At 42.8% G+C, this 27,952-nt stretch overlaps 1 protein-coding gene across 1 annotated transcript in view; it reads left to right on the top strand.

Annotated features, from left to right (window-relative positions):
• FER1L6 (fer-1 like family member 6) overlaps window positions 1-7,826 on the top strand; it is a 68,711-nt gene extending 60,885 nt beyond the window's left edge. The window contains exons 37-40 of the mRNA XM_067292598.1: window positions 605-846; window positions 1,194-1,357; window positions 3,386-3,486; window positions 7,640-7,826. Coding sequence (XP_067148699.1) covers window positions 605-846; window positions 1,194-1,357; window positions 3,386-3,486; window positions 7,640-7,826 — 694 coding nt within the window. The remainder of the gene's footprint in view (window positions 1-604; window positions 847-1,193; window positions 1,358-3,385; window positions 3,487-7,639) is intronic.
• Window positions 7,827-27,952: the final 20,126 nt, after the last annotated feature.

Below are 27,952 nucleotides of genomic sequence, written 5' to 3'. Positions count from 1 at the left end.
AAGAGAAGATAATATATGCTTAGGAAAGCACTGTCCTTTTGTAACATATCTTGCACATCAGAGGTTGTTCACACTGTATCAGAAAACAAGAGAAAAACAGAAGAAAAACTGCAGAGACTTCTCCAGCCATGTTTATGCCACGTTTACACCCTTAAACTGCAAGTGCAAACAATTTGGACTCTAACACCAAGCACTTAAATCAACCCTGGGACACTGTCACAAAATTTATTAGCATGGCACAACATGAATAGAGTGTGATTAGCAAAGGATATAAAAATAATGCTCTCTTAGCCTGTCCAAAACAAGAGAGACCTCCTGGCCAATAGCAAATCGCCAAGTGGAATTTTTTGTGTCTCATCTAAATAAAATTCATGTTCTCGCTCTCAAGTTTTGATCATCACTGGCCGTGGTAGCATCCGGTGCCACAATAGCTGAGACCCCTGAGCCATGGCCATCACTGCACTGCCTCAGTCCTGAACTGTGCTGTTACTTCCTACTGTTTGGGGACAAGCTAGGAAATGATCATTCTTGTAACTGAATGCTAAAAACCTCAATTCAAGCTTCCCTGGTGACTGCCATGTATTCATCTATGTGCTTGCCATAGGTGGATAAAGGGCCTGGAGGAGGACAAACAGGAGACAGATGTACATTACAACTCCTTGACAGGAGAGGGGAACTTCAACTGGCGCTTTGTGTTCCCTTTCCACTATCTCCCAGCAGAGAAACAAATGGTGGTTAGTAAAAGAGAAAACATATTTTCCTTGGAGAAGACAGAGCGCAAAATACCTGCTGAGCTGGTGCTTCAGGTGTGGGACTTTGAAAGACTGTCTTCAGATGATTTCTTGGGTAAGTATGCAAAGTAACTGTCTGAACTTCATCTGAGGTTTCCCCAGACCCTTATTTTTATAGAGGTACATAAAAGGTGCATGTCTGGGACCCAAAGTTTGCTTGTATTTCTCTGAAGTACCAAACCGCAACCTTATACCATTTCTTGGAGACTGAATAACTAGAAACTCAGATGAGACTATGCTAGGGCAATATGAATGAATGGCCGATGGTGCAGAAAGCTTCGCAGCTAGGCAGCTTGGGCCCAAACTGCTGTGTTGCTCCACATATCTTAGCTATAAACTACTGTTTGAGTATTTTCGTGTCTGTCTGGTCTCCGAGTGTTGTTACGTTATTTCTCCCTCCAGGCACTCTTGAAATGAACCTAAATGGGTTCCCTCGAGCAGCCAAGACAGCCAAGAGCTGTGACCTAAACACGGTTGTGGCAGTAAGTGAAGAAAACAAGATCTCCATATTTCAGCAGAAGCGTGTCAGAGGCTGGTGGCCCTTCGTCAAGGCTGGGGAGGTCACGGTAGGCAGCTCACTAGAGAGTTATAGAAGCTTTTCTCTTGGATTGATATGCTTCGCTGAGATCCTGAAAAGAGACAGATGCTAATTTTGCATAGGTCAGCTGAAGAACAATCACCAGTGGCAATCCATAGGACTTCTCCAAATGCTTCAATGGTCCTCTGTAGATTGGGTTCTGATGATCCCAGGCAACCAGAGCAGTTTATATTTTTCCTTTGCTTCCTTCTCCCAGCACACTGGATGGGTAGAGTGGAGAAGCAGGTGTTTCCAGCCAACTTTGTGTCAGCTGAGGAATCTGTGGGAGAAATCTCATCTGCTTATTTATTTCTTTTCTACTTATTTCACACTTTAAGCAGGGCGAAGGACCTGATTTTGGAGTCTACCATTACTTTCCTTGCTAGTGACACATCTCAAGTGAAAAGTACATAGTCTACTCTTCCTCTTGAAATATGCTCCCTAAGCCAATTATCTCTTTGTTTTAATGGCATGATAGAATGCAAAGGGGAATAACAGCTTCCCCAAAGTACTACAAGTCTCATCATGTAAGAAGTAGCCTCCTAAGGAGGTTAGAAGTGCAGCTGCACTAACTTTCATTGACCTAAAGCCTTTAGTGCAACAGTGCTTACAGCAGGGTGTAAATCTCACTCAGCACTTACCTACCCATTTATCTCAGGGTTTTCTGCTACAACTTCTCTCCATAATGTTGGAGTGCTTCCTGTGTATAATCTGTAACTACAGTGAAATTCTCAATGTTTAATGGAACTTCTCCCTTTTACCTCTCTTTAAGGCTCCTTTGTGCTGTTACAGAAGCACAGCAGTCTCAGTGTCAGTGAAAGACAGCTCTACTCCTCTGTTTCCTAGGTACAGTGCCAGAATCTATCCATGAAGTACATCCTGACAGTTAACTCTACACATGATCTTTGGGGCATGTCTACCATGAAACCAAACATGAAGCAGAGCTGCATAGGCTAGTGAAGGAAGACCTGAGCTGGTGAGCTCACATGGCCACAGAGCACTCTGGGAGCTTAGAGCTGAACCTGGGCCTCTCTGCATCCCATCCCCATACTTTCAGTTCTGGGCTTAGCACGGGTGAAGTGTTTTCAGCTCCATCCGTATGAGGACAGAGACCAAGAGCTACAAGCTAGATTCCTGTAAAATAACCCTCTTCTCCAAATTCACCTTCTGTGGCCTTGTTTTAGGGGATCTGCCTCCCTCTCTAGACTTTCATTGACTCTCCAAGGGTTCCTGCCATCCACTTTCCTATAACCTCGTTCTCCTTCGTCTTTCTGTCTTTTCCAGCAAGAAGAATGTTTTAATAAAAGGCATCATCCTCATATTCATTCCCCTCTTCAAACTGAGGATGACTGCTTACTTTCCACAGGTTTAATAAAGGGACTGCCCTCCCAGACCCCTGCTTTGATGCCATCTGGAGGACCTCCAATGGACTTTGGATCCACTTGTCAAACCCATATTATTTTAGCCTTTTTATTACCTGAACAGAGTCCAAACATTGCTTCTTGCTCTAGTACTGCATGACATTTCTGCACACAGATCTCATTTCTAGCCATCTTCCTTTTGAGAGCTGAGATGCCACAGCCCAACTGCTCCAGCTACAAGGCTGGCTAAATTTCCCCCCCACTGCTGCAAAGCGCCTTGTCCTCTCCAGCCTCCTAGCTCCCAACTCGATCATTCAGCTCTGCAGAGATGTGTGATAGTGGAGGTGAACAGGAACTGGTTTTGCAAAATGTCTTTTCAGATCAATTCCTTTGTAATTTAGGAAGCAGAAGAGGTTTTTATAGGTCCACATGAAAATATCCTACCTCTGTTTCCTCATGGTCTTTGAGCATATTTTAGGAATTTGGTGACTGTGTTCTCCTTTTTTTTTTTTTTAGCTACAAAGTCTTTCTCTTATTTTCTTTAATCGATTTCCTTCACCCTTGGCTGGTTCCCTTATTTCTCCACAAGCTGAACTCTGCTGAGATTTAATTGTAATAACAGTGTTGGATGTTTATGTATGATCTCTCTGATCTAGGGCAAAGTGGAAGCTGAATTTCACTTAGTCACAGCAGAAGAAGCTGAGAAGAATCCTGTAGGCAAAGCTCGAAAGGAGCCCGAGCCCTTGGAAAAACCCAAGTGAGTAGGAGCATATTCGTTAAGCAAGCTGGGGGCAGAGGCGTTCAGCCAGAGGCAGGGAATAGCAGGTCTCCTTGCGCTTCTCCTGGCTTTTCTCTTCTTTCACGCTGTAACCTTGAGAAAGCCATTTGGCCTACTTGTGAGTCCCAGCGTGCCCGTGTGACAGGGAGGGCTGGCGGCATTCAGGGCTGGCAGCATGTTCCAGGTGAGCTGAAATGTCTTTCAGCCAAAATAAAGCCAAAATAAATCATGTTACTTTCCATCTGTCCTCAGCTGGAGTTCACAGGTGGGCCAATTTCACAGCTGACCTGGCTCTTACACCATCGTAATTTATTCATAAACCCGACACCTCAGTTTGACCATGTAGAAAAATCAGAGGGATGATATTCATTCTACTAAGAGGATAAGTGGTTAATGTTTAAGTGCTTTGAAATGATTGTATTCAGCATTTACTATGACCATTTTTTATTAATTTGGCCATTAGGAGACAGACTCTTAGCATTAGGAAACAGGAATTATTTGCACACATATGAGTGTCTTAGTTGCTACATACCAGCAAAAAAATGACTTCTGTTTATGTCTAGTGCTTTTTGCATAAACTGATCACATGCAAATAAAGGCACATAAAACATGAAAACTGGGGCATATAGGAATCACACAACTGTAACAAATCTATCTCTGATTTTACTGGACTTCATAATCAAAGAATGAAGCCACTTATTTTTCAACATAAGACTTTCTAATGAGGATATTTTAAGTGATTTAAAAAGGGCAGCTGATCTGTAAGGATCTGGACTTTATCTTTCAGTATTTGCCACACTAAAAAAAAAATTATCAATTGAAATTTTTGTATTCAGGAAAAAAATACTTTTAATCCATTTCAGCTCATAAACTTTGTATATAGTAATGAGCTAAATAAAAAAAAATTGAAATTAAATTTCTTCCTAAAGAAGAAATTTTTCTTCTAAAGATCAATTGAAAGTGATAATGATAATGGTGGCATATTCCATTTATTTTTTGTTTGCATGTTATATATCTCAGGATAAACATTAAAAAAGGTAAAAGATCATAAAGGTGGAATTGCCCATACCTCTAAAAAAGATATAAATTTAGGCTGAAAATTAGAGGTATCAGAGGCTCATTGAAAATTAGGCTCTGAAAGACTTCAATCAAACATCTAATCCAACATCTTTACCACAGGCGGGATGAGCTATCCCTGACAGATGTCAGTCTGAAAGATTCCCAGTAATGAAAACCAAGGTGCTTTCTTACAGAGAATGAAGGTCTGGGATAGCTCTGAAATACATGTGGGGGAAACAACCAGTCCAGGCGGTTTTAAGAGGGAGTGTAGTTGCTTAGTGAAAAGTCTACATGCCCAGAGCAGGACCCAGAAAGGACTCTCCTTTTCCAAGCTCACATCACCAGGCTCAGTCCGTGCACCCCAGGCGGTCTGGTGGTCCCGGGCTCCCTGGGTTTCACCTCAAGGACACTTTAGCTGTAAAGGTGTCAGTGTACAAAAGGGCTGTCACTAGCCTGGTGTCCCCTTCTCTGCTGCCCGGCCAGACCTGAGGTGCTTCAGCCCAGAAACCAGAACACCAGAGTCATCTTCTGGATCTTGTTCTGACTTACTGGAGAGGCTCCACATCTATTTGTTTTTATGACAAAATACACAGCCAACACATGGCTTGACCCAATTCTACTCTTAATTGTGATGTATGCCTTAATTAAACTAAATTTAGGATGGGGATAGTCTCATCTAACTTTATCCATCTCAGAAGACAGCATTAAGTTCAAGGCTAATCTCTCAGTCCTCTTTTACAGCTGCTAGTGTACAGAGCAGCGAGTCAGCCCACTTACCTAACACAGCTGCTTCAGGATGAGAGCAGTCACCACCAGGAAGTTGGGGAGAGAAATGAATGGTGCTCTGGAAGATCCTCCCTCTCCCTGTTGGCTGTACCGGCAGCCCACGTGACTCACCAGACCAGACACCTAACTTTTAAAGCTAGACAAGATAAATCCTAAAGTAAATAAGGTTATATCAGCAGATAGATAGTAAATACTGGCTAGTAAATGGCTAGATAGTCAGACACTGCAAAAAAATAAACTAATTATTCAAGGCATTGCATGCCTCAGTTCAATAAAACACACGTTTTTTTAATACTCTTCTTTATATTAGCTCAGAAACACACATGAACAGGGTATGAAAGTTTACCAGTTCAGTGCCACCAAGGGCTGTGTGGAATACGAGGTTTGTACAAGCACAGTAATCAAAATCAACTGACAGGGATGGAAAGTTGTTTCTGCACTTCAAATGAATTCTTTCCAGGAACAGGTGGGTCTCAGGAAGTATATTTTAGGACCTCTACATCTCCATCCTACATCACCTGTAGGTTCCCACTTTGGCTATTAAACACACAGAGAGGAACAGGAATTTTCAGTTTGTTTTGCATAATTAAGTTTTTGAATTAAGAAACAAAATAATTTCAAGAACTACATTATCTTCTAGGAGCTACTAGAGAGTAGCTGACTCTGATGTACCAGAATAAGGGCTGACAAAGATTAAATGGGAACTAAAGCAAAACATGGACATGAGAAATAAGGTGCATTGTTTTTAGCAGTGAGGGTAATTTCCTACTGGCCAAACCACCACGAGGTTATCCATCTCTTCAACGCTGCCGATCGTGACAGGATGCTTTTCTGGCAGATCTGATATGCAAGCTTTCAGCCTCAAAGCCTGAGCAGGGGAAATTCTATTGCCTGTATCGCACAGGAAGCTAGTTAAATGAGACAGGATTTGGTTTTTTTCTGTCTGTAAAAGTTATGGAAAGCCCTTGAATAGCTGGAACACATGGAATAACGGTTTTCTTATTCAAGTCTCTTGTTCAATCAGGTTTACTATTTATAGTATCAATTTTTTTAGAACTCCTGTATATCTGGAGGGTTTATTTGTCAATTTATTTCTGAGCCATGTCCACCCTCAGTGTAAAACCCTTTTAATTAAAAGATGTTCAATTGGCCTTTTCGATTTCCTGACTTTCTGTCAAACTGGCATTTACTTCCACGTCCTGGTGAATACTGAATTCTCAGGATGACTGCAACATTGTTTATATTCCTTTAACAGCTTTCTGAAGTAAGACACAATCATTGCTCTTTGTGACGTCTAGTCTTAATTTTATTCTCCCTACTGCACCATCTGCACAATTGTAGTAATACTTGATAGGAAAGACAATGTGCACCCAATTTTGCTGCTGGTAATGTTGCTCAGCACCATTGTACTCTGCAGGTCATCCCATCATACACAGCTGACAGATGTTGTCGCAGCTCGTTGCAAGGGTAAGGCTATTAAAGTCAGAGGCATAATTACCTCCGAGGCTGTGTGGCACGGCAGAGAAGAGATTAAGTCAACATTTCTCCTAAGGAGAATGTGGTCTTCCTCTCTGTACTCAGCCAGCTTTGTTGCACAGTGTGAAGAGACTTCAAGTTATGAGGCCGCTTTTTAGGAGGAGAATATGACATGGGACAACATTTGGAAAAAAAATAAGATGGTAGAGTGCAGAAAAAAGTGGCTCTTCTTGCCATTATGTAGCCAGACAAACTAAGCAGATTTTTGGGGTCCATCTCTTGTTGTCAGGTGACCTGTTTTAAAACTCCTTCTGAAAATACGGTGTTTCAGGCTGTATGCCAGGCCTGAGCCGTCTCTGTGCCTGATATGGCACTGTGACTATCACCAAGGAATCAGATTTGTTGTACTGGCTCCTTAGTCCTATTGCGATGCTAAATTCATTGCAGTGAATAGAAAGCTTCATACTCAAGAAGCTCAGGATAACTGCATTTCTCCTTTAGGATCTATGGTGGTCTTGTCTGTAATCTTGAATTCCATATCTTGTCTTAAATGGGAATAGTTATGAAGTGTGAACTGAAATTTCATTTCCAGTGGTGTGTGGAGCATGTGCTCAGGGGCTGATAGAAGAAGAGTGACCCAAGAGTAGGTAAAACTCATAGAAATTCCCTCCGGAGAGTTCGTAAACCCTTGAGTGGGCTCCCAGGAGTTAAACGTCCTTGTAGACTCAGTTTTGCAGTGGGGTCACTTTGGAAATATCTGGACCTGCTTTTACCAACATTTTTCTTTCTTTTCTACTTTCTTCCCTTTTAGCCGACCAGATACATCCTTCTCTTGGTTTGTAAATCCTTTCAAGTGTTTGTATCACCTGATCTGGAGAAATTACAAGAAGTACATCATCATCGGCATAATTCTGCTTATTATCGTTATCTTCTTGGTGCTCTTCATCTACACGCTGCCAGGTGCGATCAGTCGTAGGATAGTTGTAGGACCATCATAGGCGTATGGCTCTCATTGTAACTAATCATACACAAATGCTTCAGTTAAAAATAAAAATCAGGCATACAGAATTAATGAGCCTGAAACATCTCTCATTCATTGTAAATAGAAAATGTAACTAGTCCTGAACTAGAAACTGGAGCTGTCTTAGAATAGTTTAAGATTTTACTTCTTTGGCTACTCATTCGGACTCAACCTTAATGTGCATTATCATTAAGATGCCACTGTAGATTTAGTGACAATTAAAGTTTGATTCTGCACCTAAGACTGAGTTTGAAAGTAAATTACTTAATACTATGCAGAAACTTGACAAATTAAGTATTTATTATTTTTATTATTATTATTATATAAGTGAATAAATACTGAGAGCAAAATCTGTACACAGAGATAGATCTACAGTTCAGTCCTTGTATAATTTTGTAATCAATTATTTTAACTGTTTTCAATGACTTTATAAGGGTGCCATTATTTTGAGATAAAAAGTTTATTTAAAAAAAAAATTAAATTCTTTCACTTGGTGTCGTGTGCAGACTTTTTCCTGCGTCTCTCAATAGGAGCTCTTTGCTCTATAAACATAATTATTGCATATGTGTAAATGATAAAAGTGGCAGTGAAGGGAGGAGGAAGGAGCAGAGGTGGAAAGACCTTTTTCCAGCTATAGTTTGAAAGAGCAGGAGGTTGCTGGAGGGGTGCAGGAAGATGGACTCAGTTGCAGGCACCACGGCAGCAAATGGTCCTTGTAAAGGAGAAGGAACAGGGAGCCTCCTGTTGCTAGATGAAAAGGGGAGAAGCAGAATGAAGAAGAGAAAGGGTGCAGAGTGGAACAAGTCACAGAGGATTAAAGAAAACAATTAATGAAACCTTGCACAATTGTTGTCCATGTCAAAATCTCAAACAAATGTTGAGAATACAGAAAATGCTGCAGCCTGTGTCATACGCAAGGTAAGGTTCAATAATTTAATGGTCCCACTGGCCTTAAAATGAGTGAACATAAATTTGAAGTAGCTATAAAAATCTTCTTTGGCCTCATCTGTGGTTAGACATGTCATAAGGTAACCTTTGAGAAAAAGCTTTCCATCATGCTCCTCTGATACAAACAATAGAGAGTGTGAGCTCTTACACAGGACTGAGCCTCTCTTCACCCTTCGCAAATTTTAAAGTATCAAAGGGGAAGAAAAAGAAATCCTAGAAATGCTGAGAATGCTGCCAAGCTCAGGGTGCAGAAATGAAGATTTAAGCACGGGCATCGTTCTCAGAGGTCACTTCATGTGATGCTGGCATGGCTTCAGTTTGTACTCAGCTTGTTTTCAGGCTGTGCAAAGTAGCTCTGTTATCCCATGTGGCCTACAACACAGGTGCCTGCAGTGTTCTGAAAAATGGGTGGCAGTGAAACCCCCACAGAGAAAATGCTTTACCTTTTAAAAGCATTTTAGAGGCTTTTCTTTGGATGCGGTGAATTGTCCTCGGAAAGTGCCTCTTCTTTCCATTGCTGATAGAGGCAGATGGCTGAAGGTAAGTTGAAAGCATCCCATCCAGCACATGATGGCATTTAATATTTCTTCAGACTTTCATGTTTTAAGTATTTGGTAAATATGGTTGAATTATTTAGACATGTGAATAACTCCACTACAATTTGATGTGTGGCAAAGCACCACATTACATGGGTTAGTGTTCACTCCCTCGCACGACTCCATGTACCAAGCCTTGGCTCTGGACCACAGCAGCAAATACACAGTGGCAGCGCTGTTAGGAAGAGACTGAGACGCTCAAGTCCTGATTCAAGTCTGGATGAGCCATGACTTTGCATTGACACTGTCCCGCTCCTTCCCTCGTATCCTGGGGCAAATAGCCACCCCCTTCAGCCCTGCTGCCCTTGGAGTCTTCAACCCCTGCAACACAGCCATTCCTGAACCTCTCCTATTGCTGAGATCTAGTGTCCCCATGCCTCTGGACAACCCAGCAGCCTGGGCTAAAAAAGGCATCACTCAGCCAAAGAGTAAGCAAGCTAAATCCTCCACAAGTCTTAAACTGTTCAGGCTTATCACTTAACTCCACACGTGTCAGCTGATATGGATAGCATTGTCCCATGGGGCAAAGCTAAATTGAATACCTTTTTTTTTGGTCTTCCAGATGGCTGCAAAGTAGCTGGAGAGGTAGAGCTGTCAGTAAGTATCAGAGAGACAAAATATAGCATCTCTCAATGTTGGGCTACTCAAGCAGATGCCAGATGTTATGGTTTTGCATCTTAAGTGGGTTTATAGTGACATGTGCTTTGTGTTTAATAGGGAGTGAGGTATATACAGAGGACTGTTGTTACTGTCAAGTGCTGATATCTGGTTCATACAGAAAGAAGAGATCCCTGTCCTGAGCAGTTATCTCAACATTGGTCTGCAATTATGCTGGCTCAATTTTGAGGCCAGCTGGTACAACTTGGACTTTTATCAACTGATTTCTGACCACAAATAGCTCATTAAATAGCTGAGTGCTGCCACTGGCAAACACAAGATTTGTGGGTGTAAGGCTATGCTCTCAGAATAGGAAGCATCCTAAAAATATTTGGAAATAATAGCCTGCCACAGCTGATCTAAAGAGGCACGTCCTGCTTTGAGTCATATGGCTTGCAACAATAAACACTGCTTTGTGTTTCCAAAGAGCTTCTCAGGTGGGAGCAGACGTTACCCTTCTGGGGCCCAAACCTAAAAGATAGGGAGACCGATGCCGAAACTGTTGATGATGAATTCACGTTTGGGGTGTATTACACCTGAGTTCTCAATTTCAGGTAACTTGGGTCTGATTTTTAGATGCAAACCCACCTCCTGGTGGCAACTAAGGAGCAGAGTAGAAACAGAGTCCTGACATTTAGTAGCTGTGGAGCAAGAGGACCACTGAGCAGTTCTTCCTCCCCTAGCCTCCAGTCTTCAGCTGATTAGACCTTTCTGAAACTATGGGCACATCCAGATGGGTGGTTGAGGACAGACATGCCAGAGGGTTGTATTGACCAGATTGAAGCCAGCTCTAGTCTGGAAACATGGAAACATGGAAATGCTTTCAACAGGGTGCATCAGGACACAACACCAAGCTAAGACAGTTCTCAGCTCACAGTCAGGAGAATGGGAGAATGGGAAGAGCAAACAGTAGTCAGTCATCATCCACGCATGCAACCATTGCTTTTAAGTGAATGTATAGCATTTTCAGTCAGTAGTAAGCACCTTTGCTTCAAAATAAATTGCATAGGTTTATAAATCCTCCCAGCAGATGTCCAGCAGCGCAGTGGCAGAGACAGCACAACAGGGGAGGATGGACCTCTGCCTTGTTCTGATGATATAGCTGAAAAAAATCCAAGGAAAGGAAATGGAAATGGAAAGTCTACTTTTAAGTAGGAAAAATAAGATATAATCAAGATATAAAGTGAACTAATAAAAGAGGAATGGTCCTCTACAGAAAAAGCTCAGCTCCAGGCATATTCACAGGCATATGAAAATGAAATCTTTATGAAACGCTGTTATTACATGTGTCAGGAGGAGGGAGCATTACTGCCATTGCAGAGCGGAGATGTGAAAAACCACTCACTTTAACAGAGCAGAATGGAAGTGACAGAAAAACACTATCAGATCTTTGCCAGCAGGGCCTCCCATAAAAGGGAACAGTATCATATAAACTCAACAGGTTACAGAATTGTAAGGCCTCAAGGAAAATATCTATTCATTTATACCTCTGTCACTTCTTTTGGCTCAGTTCTGGAATATACACTGACACGTTAATACTACAGGCAAGCGAGAGCATGAAACGTTAAGCAGCAGCAGATGTTTTGAGCTGGACCCACAGAGTATAATCAAAGGCAGGATTTGACCATTACACTCTTGGCCAGTAAAATCAGACAGTTACCAGTAATACCACCATGGTGTGGTCACCACAGTCTCATTTCATTTCCTACTTTGAGAGCAGAGAAGAGCTGTTACCACTGATCTGGCTGCATGATTACTAAGTAGGTGATGGTGAAGGGCGTCTTGCTGTGCTGATGTATTTTGACAGTTTTGTGTTACCATGTAGCTTATTAGGACCAAAAAAATATCTTAACCACTCACACTTCATAATGCAGCAAATTCCAAAGAATAAACATGCTGTTCCTTACTCTTGCTAGGGTAATATTCAACACCAAACAATATTTGCCTGTGTAAGCAAAAGCTATCTCAGCCCAGAGGCCTGTTGAAGACCAACTGTTTATGTTTGCTGCTCTGGAAAATACCATGTTATGAAATGATCGCTGAACGCACGGGGAGTTAAGGATGGGGCCACGTGCAGCCCCACTAGCAGCCGTTCCCAATTCATAATGCCGCAGCCCCTCAGAAAACCCGCAGAAAAGCTCAAGCATAGGTTTCTCTGCTGTCACCGCAATTCAGGAGCTTTCAACTATCACGAGATTCAAAATGAATCGGGGAAAAATATAATTTCTTTTCCCTGTCTTTCTGATTCCCCCTTGCTGCCCACTGGGTGAGGCAGAAACAAGCTGTGCTTGATTTCGTTGTGAGCCAAGTTCCCACCAAGCCCCCATGGTGCTGAGACACCCAGCAGCGCATGACAACCACGGTGTCCCCAAGCAGGCCCAGGCCCTGGCAAGGCGCAGCTCTGTGGCTGTGCTGGAGGATGAGGTTTCAGGCCCAGGTTCATGCTGGGTCGGCTAGGACACGCTCACCTTCATCTGCAAAGTCATTTCTGGAAAGCTCACTGGGCCCTCTTCAGCTTCTGTAGTTTGTGAAGCTAGTCTACGTTTCATGCCACGAGCTCGTGTCCCAGCAGAGCTCTGGACCTGGCCGGTGCACCTGCTGTCCAGAGGGGCTACACTCATGTCTACAGCTTATCACTCTCTCGAGCAATCTGCTCTGGAGACCTGTTTTCCTCTCTTTGTCATGTGGACTCTTGGACGCGGCACAGACTCCCTTGGCAATGGTACGTCCCTCTGTTTCTCTGTGCAGGAAAGCACCCTAAATGGGGAGATCTGACACCATTTCCTGGTTCTGCCATGGATTCCCTCTTTGGCTTTTAACAAGGCACAGCAAGTCAGGTTTTCATGTGAAGCATGAAAAGCATCAAGAACTGATTAAATCTGAAAAAGTTCCCGTATAGGCACCTAACTAGGGAACAAATTGTGAAAAAAGTGAAAGGTCAACTTTTGGAAATGTATCTTCCAGTTCTCAGTGTATACGGAAATGCTTAGTGTTTTTTTGAAAGTCTAGTCTTTTTATTTTCTTTAACTTCTTGCAACCATTTTTAAAATGAAGATAACAATGTATTTGGTAGAAATTGTGGATAGATTACTGGATTCATTTTGGTGGGGTTACCTTTCTGAGGTTAGCTTTTCATAGCTAAACTGCATTAATGCTGTACTGAATACTAAATTCACAGAATCACAGAATCACAGAATGGTTGAGGTTGGAAGGGACCTCTGGAGATCATCTAGTCCAACCCCCCTGCTCAAGCAGGGTCACCTAGAGCACGTTGCACAGGATCGCGTCCAGGCGGGTTTTGAATATCTCCAGAGAAGGAGACTCCACCACCTCTCGGGGCAACCTGTGCTAGTGCTCTGTCACCCTCACAGTGAAAAAGTTTTTCCTCATGTTCAGATGGAAGCGTCTGTGTTTCAGTTTGTGCCTGTTGCCTCGCGTCCTGTCGCTCGGCACCACTGAAAAGAGTCTGGTCCCATCCTCTCGACACCCTCCCTTCAGATACTTGTACACGTTGATAAGATCTCCTCTCAGCCTTCTCTTCTCCAGGCTAAACAGGCCCAGCTCTCTCAGCCTTTCCTCATAAGAGAGATGCTCCAGTCCCCTAATCATCTTCGTAGCCCTTCACTGGACTTGCTCCAGTAGTGCCACATCCCTCTTATCCTGAAGGGTATCTGTGTGCTCTAGTGCCTCAAATCTGAGCAGTCTATCACTCTAGGGTATCACACCTCAGATTGGATTCCTTCAGTCACTTCTGCTACCTGCAGCCTAAGTGGCTACAGACAGTCTAAATACCTCCTTGGACCCTGTGTCTTTCCAGCCTTCACCATTCATCAAAGCCCCTCGCATCCATGGAGCAGCAATTGCACCTGCATGTCCCTGCTGTGCTAAAGGACAGGTGTGCTCTCCGACACAATGAAATCCGGACAGATTTTTTGTGCCCAGTGCACACTGGTCCAAACCTGGGAGTTGTACACTGCAGATTACATGCCAGATTTCAGGAAAACATTAGAAAAAGTGCCAAAAGCCAGAGGGACTCAAAGACTGCCTGTATATCATAACAGATAAGGATATATTTATTTATTTACTTAATTATTGGTGATGGTATTTTTTTTCTTGACAGATAAGCAATGGTTAATCCTCTAGAAACAAGTACACGATTCTAATACACTGATGAAGCATTTGCTTTTCGATATTCCTGTATGGCAAAGGAAATTCAGCTGCGTTCAATGCATCTGATAAACTTTTAATTAGCCATTGAAATAAGATCTCATTGAAACACTAAAGAAAGCACTTTTCAAAAGCCAATGACACCATCATAATTTTCTTGACTTTTGGCATGTGAATACCTTAAAGCAACAGTTCTCCAGTACCATAAATGCAGATGAGTGTTCACAGCTTGTCTGAAAGTGCTACCCTATAGCAGTTTCAAAGGCTATTTCAGAACCTTTAAACACCACAGGAATAAATATCATACAATAAAGTCAATATATTAAACAAACGATTAAAACCATTAATCAGATGATTAATGGGATTCATCTTATTCTGCTAAAATCACACATTTCCTTCCCTAGATATATTTATTTGGGGTGACTTTGCATGTCCCAGGCTTGGTTGTTACTGATTCAGCAAAGGGTGCAGCCCATGCAGATGCTCCTTCAGCATCTGTGACCACAAGGAGGGTCTGCTCACTGCTCTGGGAGCCTGCGCTGATTTTAACATAACAGGGTCAATTCTTCCCACTCAGACACAACAGCTAGCACCACAGCACAACGAGCTGGAGTAGCTAATGCAGTCTGTGAGGAGCACTTATGGACTGGATACTTTAAACATGAGAATATGGAGTTCAGGATTCAAAAGCCAGGCACTGTGATTGCCCTCCCAGGAGCGTGGTAGATCCTCGACTGAATATTTTCCTTTTCCAGTGTAGTCTATATGATGCTGGGTAGCCAGCATCTCTCATGGATGATGCGTGCTGCCCACCAGGATAAACCTTTGGAGGGCAGAATCAACACATGGGCTCAAGAAATAGGAATTTATTAGATCCTGCAGTTGTTTGAGCTTTGGACATGCCTAAAATGTTCCTGCTCTGAAAAGTGAGGCCGGGATTCTTTGTAAACTTTTTTTTCTGTTGCTATCGCATATGTGATGGAGAGGAAAGACAGAAAGGCTGAAAGCTTTCTACTGACTCCATGGGCTTTGGTTGGGGCCTTTGGTTTGCAAGAACAAAGATTGTGTAGACAGTTAAAAAGGAATATGACCCATCAAATTTGGAAATACCTATGTTTGCCAAGAAATGTGGTCCAAATTCTATTTCAGCCCTCTTAAGTTCTGGTGATTGTAGAACACCTAAATTTCCTCAAGTCCCATATCTTCTTTATTTTCCAGAACTTTACTTTTCTCCAAATTACTTCTGATTCTGAGACTGAAATTTTATGGATTTGTTTTAGTTCTTCCATTTCCATTCAGTGTTTTGAGAAATCAGGTGGATTTTGGAAAAGGAAAGTGCAGACTAACTAAAACATGGGATTGCTATAACAGATCAGACTGTGAGATGTCAACTCCAGCTTTCCACCCCAGCTTTCCACTCCAGATTGTGAGATCTTGCGCTGTTGAAAACCTCATTGCCAAAGCCTTTTCTGACTACACTGGACTAATTATTTCCCAGTTTCTGAGGGGCTTTTTCCATTGGACCAAAAGGTAAGTTGCACCTGCAAAACAGTAATCACTGGGGTGCTGAATGGCATCTGGAGGTGTATCAGACCTCAGACACTCAAATACTTTTGCCAGAGTAAAAACATTTATTAGGAACAGAATAAAAAAGGTCTAACATCTGCCTGAAAGGTTGTTCTACTTGGTTAGTATTCAGATATGCTAATTTATTCATTGTGAGAGAATTATCCTGCTGCAGACAAAACTAAAGAGTAACTGCTGCCATTGTTTTCATTTCAATAGCTTCACAAAGAGTGAAGGGTTTGATTCTGAATTTACTGTGATTTGTTTTACTCTCACCGTGAGGAAGTTCCTTCCGTCTCATCTGGAGAGCAGCCTGAAGCCCTCCCAGACAGATTGGGGGATGGACACGTGGGAAGAGAAATACTGATTCATACTTTGGGTCTGCTCTTGGAAGAGCTGCAATATTAAACATGCCTTGCTGATCCCGTCTTTGCTAAGTGATCCCATCTGACAGAGTTTAAGGATGAACAGATCATGCAATACAAACAGTAACACTTGCTTTCACCCTATCAGTTAATTATCTTGGGTCACTTCCAGCTTTCAGACTACTTGCTTGCACGCTTTGAGGGCACAAGGCCTTCCCTGGAGTCCTACTCACAGGACAACACGGTTTCTAAACCAGCTTTCACTCACTGCTAAAATTAGACATTCATCACTGTCAATTGATCTGCCAAAAACCCTGTTTCTATTACCTGATGCCCCCCAGCCGCTGTACTGCAAGGACAAGTCATTTCATCCTCTTTGAAAGAAAGTAGCCTAATGGCTTCTTAGTGCCTGTTTCATTTTAAAAGCTGATCCAGCAAGCTCATGTTCCATCAGCAATGAGAAGTAGATGCACACCTGGTTTATCTGGGCTCATAGTTGCTTTGTGTGGCACAAAGCACTCAGAGCATGCTCCTTACTGAACCTGTATTTTTATCTTTGCCTTGGTAATTGGCTGCAAATGGAAGGATAAAAGCAGGTCTATCACATCTCTACAGTCATTTAGATTGGCAGACATGCACCCTGCTTGGAAATATGTGAAAATGAGCTACAAAAAGGGTATTTTGCAAGAAGAGTTGAAAGCACAAACTGAAGCCAGAACTTGAACCAAATTCCTGAGCATCCCTAACCCACAGAAGCAATTTAGATCAGGAACCAGCTCCAAATTTCACAGCTGACCCTGCTAGCTGCAGGTTTCAGAGCAGCTTGAGTCTGACAGGAGCAGATTTAGCAGCTGGATTAGGTGCCTTGTGGGATGTGTGCCAGAGGGCTGACTTGGATGCTGCAGAAGCACTTCAGCACTGATTGGGATCAGCATTTAACAGCACCAGCCCACCCCCAGGTGACTCGGTCTAATCCCAGCTCTGTGGCCCTGATGACATTCCAGCACTTTCTGCTGTCCTTTGTTCTGTGCAAGTTTCTCACAGGCTTTGGGCAATTCAAAACCAATGGCAGTTTCTCTTGTATTTGTGTTAAATGAATCATGATCTTGGTCTCAGAAATCCAGGCAGTATTTTTTGCCAGTGCTTTTGAGGAGGCAAGGCAATTTTGTCAATGAAAAATGTTATTTTAAACTGGGACAGCTTGGGAGTACTTTGGACGTGATAGCTCTTTGATTGCATTACTTATAATTACATTAACTCAGAGTTTTAACCAAGCTCTTGACGTATAAGCATGCATCACTATGATCTCTTTTTTTAATCCATCAAAATGCCTTTCATCCAAGGGCCTTAAGATCTTTTACACAACTGTTCTTGAGAGGTGGGTTTACTTGCAAGGTATTACCACACATCTAATTGAAAGGTAAGCAAACTGAGTGGGGCTCTGACTGGCTGGTGTAAAGTTGTGAGTCACCTGCTGAGCTGCACACAGCCATAGCAAGCCCCACTTGCACCTTCTAAAGCTTTCCTTGTGAAACTCAAAGTCGGAGCAGAGCTCTTGAAACATTGGTATGCCAGATCATGCATGCTAAACTAATTACAGAATAAGCAATATGGTTTATGTGGTCAATCATCCTGGGCACAGCTTAAGCATTAATGTGAAATGACTCTCTGCAAGCTTTCAGATGCTGGTTTAACAAAACTGGTTTAGCAAAGCATTACATGGGGAACTAATTCTGCTGTCACTTAAAACAGTGGGAGTTTTTGCACCTGATGTATGTAGAGCCTGAGACTGACTGACTTCAGTAGGTCAACAGATTGAGAGCAAGTAACTTCCCTGCTGAAGGCTTAGGAAAAGCCTCTCTTGCCTCTCATCGAAAATATGTGTTTATGATAGTTTATAGGTTGGAGGAAACTAAAAACACAGTAAAAAGAAGCTGCTGTGATCAAATGCACCATTATAAAAAAGCTTCTAGTGGGTTCAGGATTTGTATTTTGTATTGTAGGACTCAAGATGAAGACTGAAAGAAAAGGCCTCTCCAAACTTGAAGCCTACTGCAGTTAGATCGCAGCCCTGGGGACCGATTTGGCTCACCCCAGAATCGCAGGGTGCAGCTCTCGGGGAGCGGGTAGCATGCAAGGGTGTCCCTGGCAGGATGCCGAGGCAGGGTCTGCACGGGACGCCCCTCTAGTACTGTTACAGTGGAGCAGGTGTTGTGGGGCAAAGGAGGAAATGAGACAGTCGCTCGCACTCACCCCACCATCCCCATTTTAGTGCCCTGGTGGGGGGACACCTTGCCATCTTCACCGGTGGATTTGTGTTTTCTGCATGTGCAGATGCTGCTCCAAGCCTATATATGAGCCATTGCTGCCATAACACCTAAAGGGCCATATTGAGATAGGACCCGTGATCCCAGGAAGCCTTTTTAGCGGTCAGTGACTGCAGAATTGAACCCTCTTAGTCAAAAGCATCTCAGCACCAGATAAGAGGAGCACCCGTGACAGCCTTTCTGAGTGATGGTGGAGAGGGATCCACTGAGTTCAGAGCGGTTTGCAGCAGAGACCCAGAACAAGCTATTTCAATAGACCTAAGAATCAAACCATCATGGGTATGGGGTAGTGCTGAGTTAACAGCCAGAGTGTTCAGTGGAGCAAAACTAGGCCAATAGACAAACTTGCTTCATCCAATTTACTGATCTTTTACTTTTATTGCAAAAGTTGAAAAGCAGTCTATGTAAATTCTAAATAAATCATGTCTCAGCAGTTGCAAAAGAGTAGCATTTCAGTTCAGAAATGAATAAAAATAAACAATAAGACCAAATGAATGAGATGGAGAAGATTCTACCTGTCATTTGTGCTTTTCAGCCACATCTATCATTTTTATTACATTTTTAATGGAATGTCAGTTTTTGTCCATAACGTGTGCTGTGCTTTCACTGATCACTTGTTGAATGAAATGGAGCAGCCTCATGCTAGAAGTGCCTTATCTCATCATCACTCCCAGAAAGTTTATATAGTGACTTACTATGACTCAGTTTATAAAGCATGAAGTGACTGGTTCCATTAAAGGACAAAACTTAAGTCACCTACCCAGAGCATTAACATCTATTCCTTTTTCTCCATTTCCTGTTTGTAGAATAAGTAATTCACAGTTATAGGCAGTCATACTTTTTGAGTAAATCCTTTAGAAGAAAAACTGTTATTAAAGTGTAGCTACCACACTGCAGGAGCCTGTAAATCCACCCAGGCTAATGAGGAGGGTGGTAATGAACTGTGTCACTCCATATACTGCAGATAAACTGCAGCACCAAGCTCAGACATTCTGGCTTCCTAAAGCAAATCCCCATGCAAACATTTATTTTAAAAATAAAAAATATTCAAATGATTAATGCAAGACAGTCTATGTAAGTAAAAACACCATCTTTTATTAGACCAATCAGCCCATTTTTGGGCACATAAAAGTTTCTTCAGATCTGCAATAAAAGCAGCGGATTCAAAGATGAATACAAGCAGAGAAATTTGTTATAGCTTGATTAGCTACATATCAGTTAGACCATCTCCGAAGGAAAGGTGGTTGGTATCTCTCAAGTGGAAAGTTATTAATAGGAAGGAGAGAAAGGTTGTGACGTAGATATTTCCTAAGGGAAGAGAAAGCAAAATACTTTAGAAAACCTGGAACATGGCTACTTTCTGCCACCTCTGTGCAGCAGGGTGAAGAGGATTTAGCAAGTAGGATGTGTTGTGTTGCCCAGTTCAGTGCTTTGTGCAGTATTTGCCCCATGTGGCTACTGGAAGCGGAAGTGGCTGTTTTAACCTTGGTAGGACCAGATTAAAAATACATCAGTTCTGTAGGACCAAGCTCATATCTCCAAAACTCTTTAGGGGCTGCAATTTGTGAGGCTGGGCATGGGTAACCTTGCTAGGACAACAAGTAATCGGAGCAGGAGGAACTTGTCCCCTTTCTTCTCAGCCTCAGATTCTCTTTGCCGGGCTTGCCTGCCTCCTAAAAGCTGAGTGGAGGCAGAAAGCAGGGCAAACCGCAAGCAGAGAGATATATATCCCTTGCCCACCATTTCCTTGAGAGGATTTGGCTTTCTAGATCCTTCCCCATCCTTGTTTCGCTGTGCAACAGTGACAAAAAGGCTTCTACAAAGCTGGGGCTTTTCAGGAGAGCTGCCTGCCCAAGGTGGGGGCAGGAGATAGACATAGGGTTTTTGGATGGGGAGTAATTTCAGGGAGGACAGAGGGAGCGTCCTTACTGTGTGGAAATTCATTTCCTGGGAACTGATTTGGGTGGGGGGAAGAAGAAATTTGATGGTGGAACAGATTTTTAGAGGAGAGACATTGTCTAATGGGTACATAGAAATGGGTTGTTCCCGGGAACAGGAGGAACGGCTGTGTGTGGAGGGCGTTTCATGTCCTTCCTGCTCACATTACTCACTGCGTTCACCATGGGCTCTACATGTCCTCATTAAGTGCCTGTTTGATGTGTGCCCTTTGAAGTGGACTTGAAACTGTGACTGACATCTCTGTTCTGGGGGACTGCCTGCGGTTGTACTGAGGCTTTTTTTTACCCAGTGATTTCTGATGCTCACACAAAGACAACTGTAGTCTGCAATTCAGCAAAATGTTGCACTGAGAACAAGAAAGAGCAGGGAGAAAGTCAGTGCAATTTACTCCTAGCATTTACAGCAGGGGAAAATAAATCATTTACTGGTTGAGAGACTCACTCAAAGACAGTCTGAAAGACACTCAACTACCCATCCTACAACTAAAGTCCTGTAGCTTTCCCTTGTGTTAACACTGACCCTTGCATTTCTTACAGCTTCAAAATAACCAAATGATGGCTGCCAGGGAACCAATTGCAAGCTGCAACCAGCAGTTTAGCATCCAAAAGAGCCACCAGAGCTAGGACCTGCTGCTTTCCAGCTACGCAGAAGATGCTCACTTCGCTCCCTCTTCTCAGAATTCCCATTTATTCTACCCATTCTCTGTAATCTAGACTAGACAGGGTGGAATTCAGATTTTAGAACTGGTTCAACATGAAGTTGCTACTGATGCCTTCTCTAACAAACAGACGAATAGGAAGCTTTCTGAGAAAATTAATTCAAACTCTTGGCAGGCTGCCATTAAGATACGCTGTCTCCCAGAAATAAAAACAGCCCCCTACTTGTTTGTATGGTAATGGACTCATTCAGAGGCAAATACCTGCCTTTTCCCTAAGTCTCAAATGAAAATAAGCCTGGGATAAACCTATTTTTATAGTATTTAAACGAGTCTCAGATAGCACAGAGCACTCTGAGGAGGTGTGAGAGCTGCCAAGCACAGCGAATGCTCCTCTTCCCAAGCCACCAGGAGAGGAGAGGAAGCATAGACGGACACATCTGACTTTCAAGAGGAAGCAAAGATATGCTGAGTCCCATTTGAATTATCTTTCTATAGAATAGCAAGGACAAAGCCTCTTTTAGTCTACAGAAGTTTCTTTTTTATTTTCTTTTTCCTTTTTTCAAAGTTGTAAGAATGGTGCTGTTAAATAGGGTTTAATCTTCTCCTCACAGCCTGCTTCTTAAAAAAAAAAAAGAAAATTTGGGCAACTTTGCAGCATCCTGAAGAGAGGCTGAATGGTGTGAAATTGGGCACTCAGATATGATTTGTAGCTGAGCACAAAGGCAACTTTGAAAAAACGGTAGTAGCTGCAGCAGGGGTACCCAAGCCCTCCCGCGGCTGACTTATAAAAGGCTGTCTCTTGGGGAAAAAGAAACCATAACCTGCTCAAATAAATTTACCACCTTTAGCAACTCAGACGCTTTCATTTGACTTCCACCCTTTTCTAGCTGTACCGGTGAAAGGTGTTGGAGGTGGGAGCTTGGTGAACATGCTGTCTGGAAGAAAGAAAGAGTTGTAAAACCTGCGGCACTTTTAAATGATCTGTAAAACCTGAAGACTTCTGAGAGCTTTCCCATAACTATGCTGATCCTTCCAAGCTGCAAGTTTGCTTTTCATTTTCCTTTAAGGAAAAAGGCATAGCAGATTTTGGGGGGAGACAATGGAGCAAATTTTTCTTTTTGACAAGGGAATAAGAGCAACTCTCCTGTTTCCTAATCAAAAGTGATACGCTATGTCACTTTGGGGGGGAGATGTACTGAAGTAAAGATGAAATATGGAAAGGAATGCACTTAAATCTCTGACGTGTGGGTAGAGTTAACATCCCATCCTCTTCCCCTCCGTTGAATACTTTTGGGAGAGCACTGAACAAGTCAGATCACTGCTACTGAAGAGCTGCCAAATCTCAGCTTCAGTGGAGAGCAGAAGGGGCTGTGAAAAAGGGCATGTGCTGTATTGCCCAAATTAGAGATAGGTAACCTCAGTGGTTTTAGACTACCCTGCTGCTAATATGTTTTTAGTAGACTCCCTGAATATCATCCTCAGGAGCTCCTAAGCATCTCCTCACTGCACTGAGTGGTCTGCACATTGAATGTAGCTTGATTTTCCTACATCATCTGTGTTAAAGATTTCTACAGTGCTACCAAGTGTAGCACCATAGCCTCTTCCAGCTCAGAAAACTCATATCTGGTCCATCAGCAGAAATAATAAGGCCCCTTCTGTGCCAAGTCCACCAAAAGTCCAGTGAAGCAATAGGAGTTTCGAACCAGACCATGCTTATACTAGCTATATTGTGCTGGCTTTGGGAATCACTTCACTATTTTCAAAATATACAGTTACAATTGAAAGTTACTTGTCCTTTGAAGTGTCTGCAAATTAATGTTTTGAAATAACAAATCTTTGCAGTCTAGCTACTGCAGCTGCAAACCTCTCCATTGTTTTTCTGAAAAATGAACAACTTTTTTTTTTTTTCTGCATTGCTGAAAAATCACCATATGTTCATCTCCTGAATGGGTGCTCAGCATGCCTGGATCTCAAATTTAATCTGAGGGTTGTTTTTTCTCCTTCACCACTATGGGCTTTTTCCAAATGTCCGTATCATTCCCCTTCACTTAGGGCTTAGGTAATTAATGCAGGAGACTGGATTCCCACACTTTATTAAGAAAAAATAGTGCAGGGTTGCACACAGTCATTCCCCTTTGCAATAGCTTTTGCACTGAACACTGAGTTAATGATTTGCAGTGACACACTGCTCCCTGTGGGATACCGGAGCTGTTGTCACAGAGCAGGTACATGGCTCTGGCTTTGCGTTGTCTTTTTCAAAGTATTTCTTCTTATGGGGAAGCAGAAGCAAATAGTCCTTGTGCTGCTCATGGTGTTTGGGGGATCTTGTAAAGTAAGGAAACAGTTCTCGTTAAATGGGATCGCTGGGGGAAACGTCCCCAGCAGGTAACAGACACTGCTGGACTTTTCAATTTTGTTGTATTTTACTTACTACAGCCTCCTGAGAGTCCCAGTCTTCCCCCACCAACCCAGAAACATACCATACTGAGCCCCATTTTGTTCCCACTTTCACTTTAGACCAATTTAGTGAATTTAATGGGGATGCAGCAACGCTGAGTTTGACTCTTTGCTATTGGCACAACAGGCAGGAGAAGAAAGAAGGTGGACTAGTGAGGGACTATGTGCAACCAATTTGGATCAATTAATCACAGTGTAAGTTAATCAGATAAGAATGATTGAACAGCTGTGCTCTGCCACTCAGCTGAGAGGCTGAGCTCGCCTACTCCTGCTGCAATTAAATTAAGACACCCCCTAGAAACCTTAAAATAAAGATCTTACTTTTATAGTTACCACAACATGCTGATACAACCAGCACATGTCCTGCATGAAGAAAGAGATTGTTATTGAACAGAGGGTTAGTGTGCGTGGCACTCTCATGAGTGTAGCATACGCTCATGCTGTGCAACTGATAGCGGGGTGACAGGGCTTACAGGGACCAGGGCATTCAGAACCTGATTTTTTTCTCCAACCTCAAACAAGCTCCCTTAAGTGCCTGCAAAATGGTGTTCATTTGCTTTGAAAAGTGAGCATTACTCTAGATTAACACCCAGTGTGAGACCATCCCAGAACCTGTCCTAGCTACAAATGCACCCACTTCTTTGTAGGCCAGATATGAAATTCAGTACCCATCATATGCATTTCACCTAAATGCACAACCTCTCTGGGCAACCTGTTCCTGTGTTTGACCACCCTCACAGTAAAAGTTTTCTTTCTTATGTCTAAATTGAATTTCCTGTATTTCAATTACTGCCCATTGCTTCTCAGTCTGTCACTGAGCACTGCTGAGCAGAGTCTGGCTGCATCTTCTTTACTCCCCCCACCAGGTATTTATACACATTGATAAGATCTCCCCAAGCCTTCCCTTGCTCAGACTGAACAGTCCCACCTCTCTCAGCCTCTCCTCATATGAGATGCTCCAGTCCCTTAAACATCTTTATAGCCTTTTGCTGAACTTGCTCCAGTATGTCCATGTCTCTTGTACTGGGGAGCCCAGCCCTGGACCCGGCACTCCAGACGTGTCTCACCAGTGCTGAGCGGAGGGGAAGAATCACCACCCTCGACCTGCTGGCAAAGGTCTGCCTAATGCAGCCCAGGATGCCTTTGGCTTTTTAATACTTATCCTTAACAGTTCCCATCTGTAAAATCAGAGGAGTGACACTGTATCACAGAGGTGAGGAGAAGCTAAAACTCTTTCAAGAGCATGAGGCACTCAGAAATATTGGCAATAGGGCCCTTCATAGTTATTTACAACCCAGAAAATGTTTTGCTCTCAGGTAGTGACCAAAGCGATGAAAACCCCTTCAGCTTCTTCCCACACACCCCACTGCACAATAAATAAGTACCAACTTACCAGTGAACATGCTGTTGTATGTATGCAGGCAGATGCGGGAGTGAACAGTTTGGACACCTCCGTCTGCTGCATTAGCGATGTAGCTCAGTCTCTGTGGACAGATAAAGCTCAGTAGGACTTTGGGTTGCCTACAATGTACGTACAATGAATATACCTTACAATGTGTGATTTGTTAAAGAAGAATGAATGTCACAGCCAAAGAAGACACTAGAGCTGACGGACGGCCTAGGAGGACAAGGAAGCTCCTGTTACATTTACGTTTTATACGTCCAGGTCTGTCTCCAGAAGACATGACTGGGAAAGGTGTTAGAGCAGTTGGCCGCATATAGCAATGAATCACTGAGACTACCTCCCTACTACAGGGAAGAACCAGCAAGTGGAATTCAAATAAGGCTGTGAAAGAAGGTCCATCACTGATAGAAGGAGCAAGAGAAAGTTCAGTCACTGCTGCCCTGAGAGAGACGGGGAATGTGTTTGGTTAGGGCTAAGACACCAGGCTGGCTTTAGGATTTGACACTGAACAGCAGTATTAAGGGAGATGAGTCGTGATACCTGCACTGCTCTTTCTGTTCCCCCTGGCAGCTGAGACATACCTGGGATTTCTCAGTGACAACCAGGCAGGAACGTTTTGTGTCAGGTACAATCTGAGGTTGGGTTCCTTTATTCTGCCTTTCTCTTCTGCAATCTTTTCCCCCACTTGAAGTGCACCTACCTATCCTTCGGCTTTGCTGAAATAAACCTGTCATGCTGCTGTCCCTGCCTTGCCTGGTGTTGAAAGCTAGGGATGCTTCTTCAGCAGTAACAAGGAGAATTAGAGATGTGCATAGGTAGAACCACTGGGACCTGCGACCCAGGATGAGTTTGGAGATCTCAGAAGTGATGGCACGCCTCCTCCAAAGCTTCAAAGGCCCATACACAAGGTGTTTTTTCCTGGTGCAAGCTCCCACACAGAAGTCTCTTTCAGGCAGCTGTCTGAGGGACATCTTCCAGCTCCAGGCACCCTTCTCTCTTTGCCTGCTCTTGACACCTGTCTTCCTTGTTTGAAGGAAGGGAAAGCTCTGTGCAAGACAGTCTAAAAAAAAAATTTGGGCCTTTCATGCCTCAGAATTGTTTTTCTCTGTTGTGATCCTGCTGAAATCACAGCCCAGGCCCAGCATGATTGCCCCAGCAGGTATCTTCTTTGCATCACACAGACTGCATTGCCTCGTGTCAGTCAATGATGTATCTCAGATAACTGAAAAAGGAGGCTTTATCTCACCTCCATATTTGACCAAGTGAAAATACCATCATCCTTCCATCACCAAAGCGTTTATTCATCAATCACTTTTGGATAAAAAGAGATGTCAGTTTATTTTTCTTCTAATGGTGATATCATTTCCTCATTTTGATAATTGTTCTTATACAGAAGTTTCTTCTACTCCTGTCCGGATTTCAGGGCATTGCTGTTCTTCGAGTAGTCAGCAGGAAAATCAATGCAGAGACTTCAGAGATCAAGTGCACTTTTACCATCTGCTAATTACTATTATTAAAGCTAACTAGCTGTGGAATTAAATTGTGCTTCAAACAGTGTTCGGCTGAAGTAGAGCCTGTTTACCATGAAACCAAACCAGAAGCTGGATGCTGGATGAAGGTGTGGGAACTTTGTACTGCACTACAGCAACAGGAACAGCTGATCCAGTGACACTGTCAGACTGACATCAAATGGATATCAAAGGCTTATGTTTCATCTCAGTTTCCAAATGCAAGGAGGGCATTTAAAGGTAGCAGAAATAATCAACTGAGATAGGTCCTATATCGATCCTTGGAGAGAGAGCAACACTTGTGTCACTTTTTCACTTATTTTAGAGGGAAAAGAAGTTGCAAGTGAAACGTTAAAGGCATCTTATGTGACTTCCATGTCCAGCAAAAAGTAGCAATAGAAGGAACCTCTCCAACACTTGATCGAATATCACTTGTTTCAAGAGCTGTTAGGGGCTCATGTTGTTTCCCTCAACCCAGAGTCTTTCTGCTTAATAAGCACAAAACGTAAATATTGCTATTGCGTATGAACAGACTGTTTTTTGTTTTTTTTTAATTAGCCGCTCCACTTTAGGATTGGATGATCAATAGCAGTAAAGATTGCAGTTTTCCAAAACTCAAGTCTTTCCAGTCTAAGTCAATAAGCAACACAGAAAAGAGAAGTGATGGAAACTGAAACTTTGCCTTTGTCTTTGCCCGGGCTGAAACTTTCCCTAAAACTCAAGCCCAGGGAGATTTCCCAGGCTGGGAGATTTTAGCCCAAACAATTACCACTAGGCAAAATTACAAGGGATAGGAGACAGATCCTTACAAGCAAATTGGAGGGTTGGAAGGGATCTTGCTTTCAAAGCAGGCAGGTAAGGTCATTCTTCATATGTGCTTCTGTAACTTCTTAAAGACATCTAATGGTGGAGACACCCACAACCTCAAGTCTATACCAGTCATTTGTTGCTTTCATAGAAAGTGTTTCCTGCTCTCCAACCTGTTCCTGCTTTGATGCACTCTCAAAGCATTACTTCTTACCCTATCCATCATGGGACAAAAATGGGGGCTATTCCCTTCTTCCTCACAGCAATCTGACGTGTATTTGAAGACTGTTTTCATGATTCTGAATGGATCCACACATTCCAGCTGAGACCTCCTCACTGCTGAACAGAGCAGCAGGGAAACCTCAGGCATCTCACAGGCTAATGACAAAAGTCACCTTGATAATTATAATAAATAATAATAAATATAATTTCAATATTATTAAATTAAATTAATAATTATAATAAATAATAAAGCCTGGTGTGACCATCCCAGGCTTTAATGCTTAGGAAAAGGCAGAGGTGGGGTCAGGCAGGTCCAGTCACTCTGTTTTCTGTGTTTCTGTGACATATACCACAGAAGAGAAAGAAGGAAATGGTCAAAAAATGCTATTTTCCCCATCATTAATCTCAGTGGATCTATAAAGCCGTCCTTAAAACCTTTCAGCTGAAAGGTGTTTGGGGAG

This window comes from Apteryx mantelli, chromosome 2 (genome assembly GCF_036417845.1).
Source record: "Apteryx mantelli isolate bAptMan1 chromosome 2, bAptMan1.hap1, whole genome shotgun sequence".
Classification (NCBI taxonomy): Eukaryota; Metazoa; Chordata; class Aves; order Apterygiformes; family Apterygidae; genus Apteryx; species Apteryx mantelli.
The sequence above is the reverse complement of the archived record's forward strand: the minus strand, read 5'-3'. Positions and strand labels throughout refer to the sequence as shown.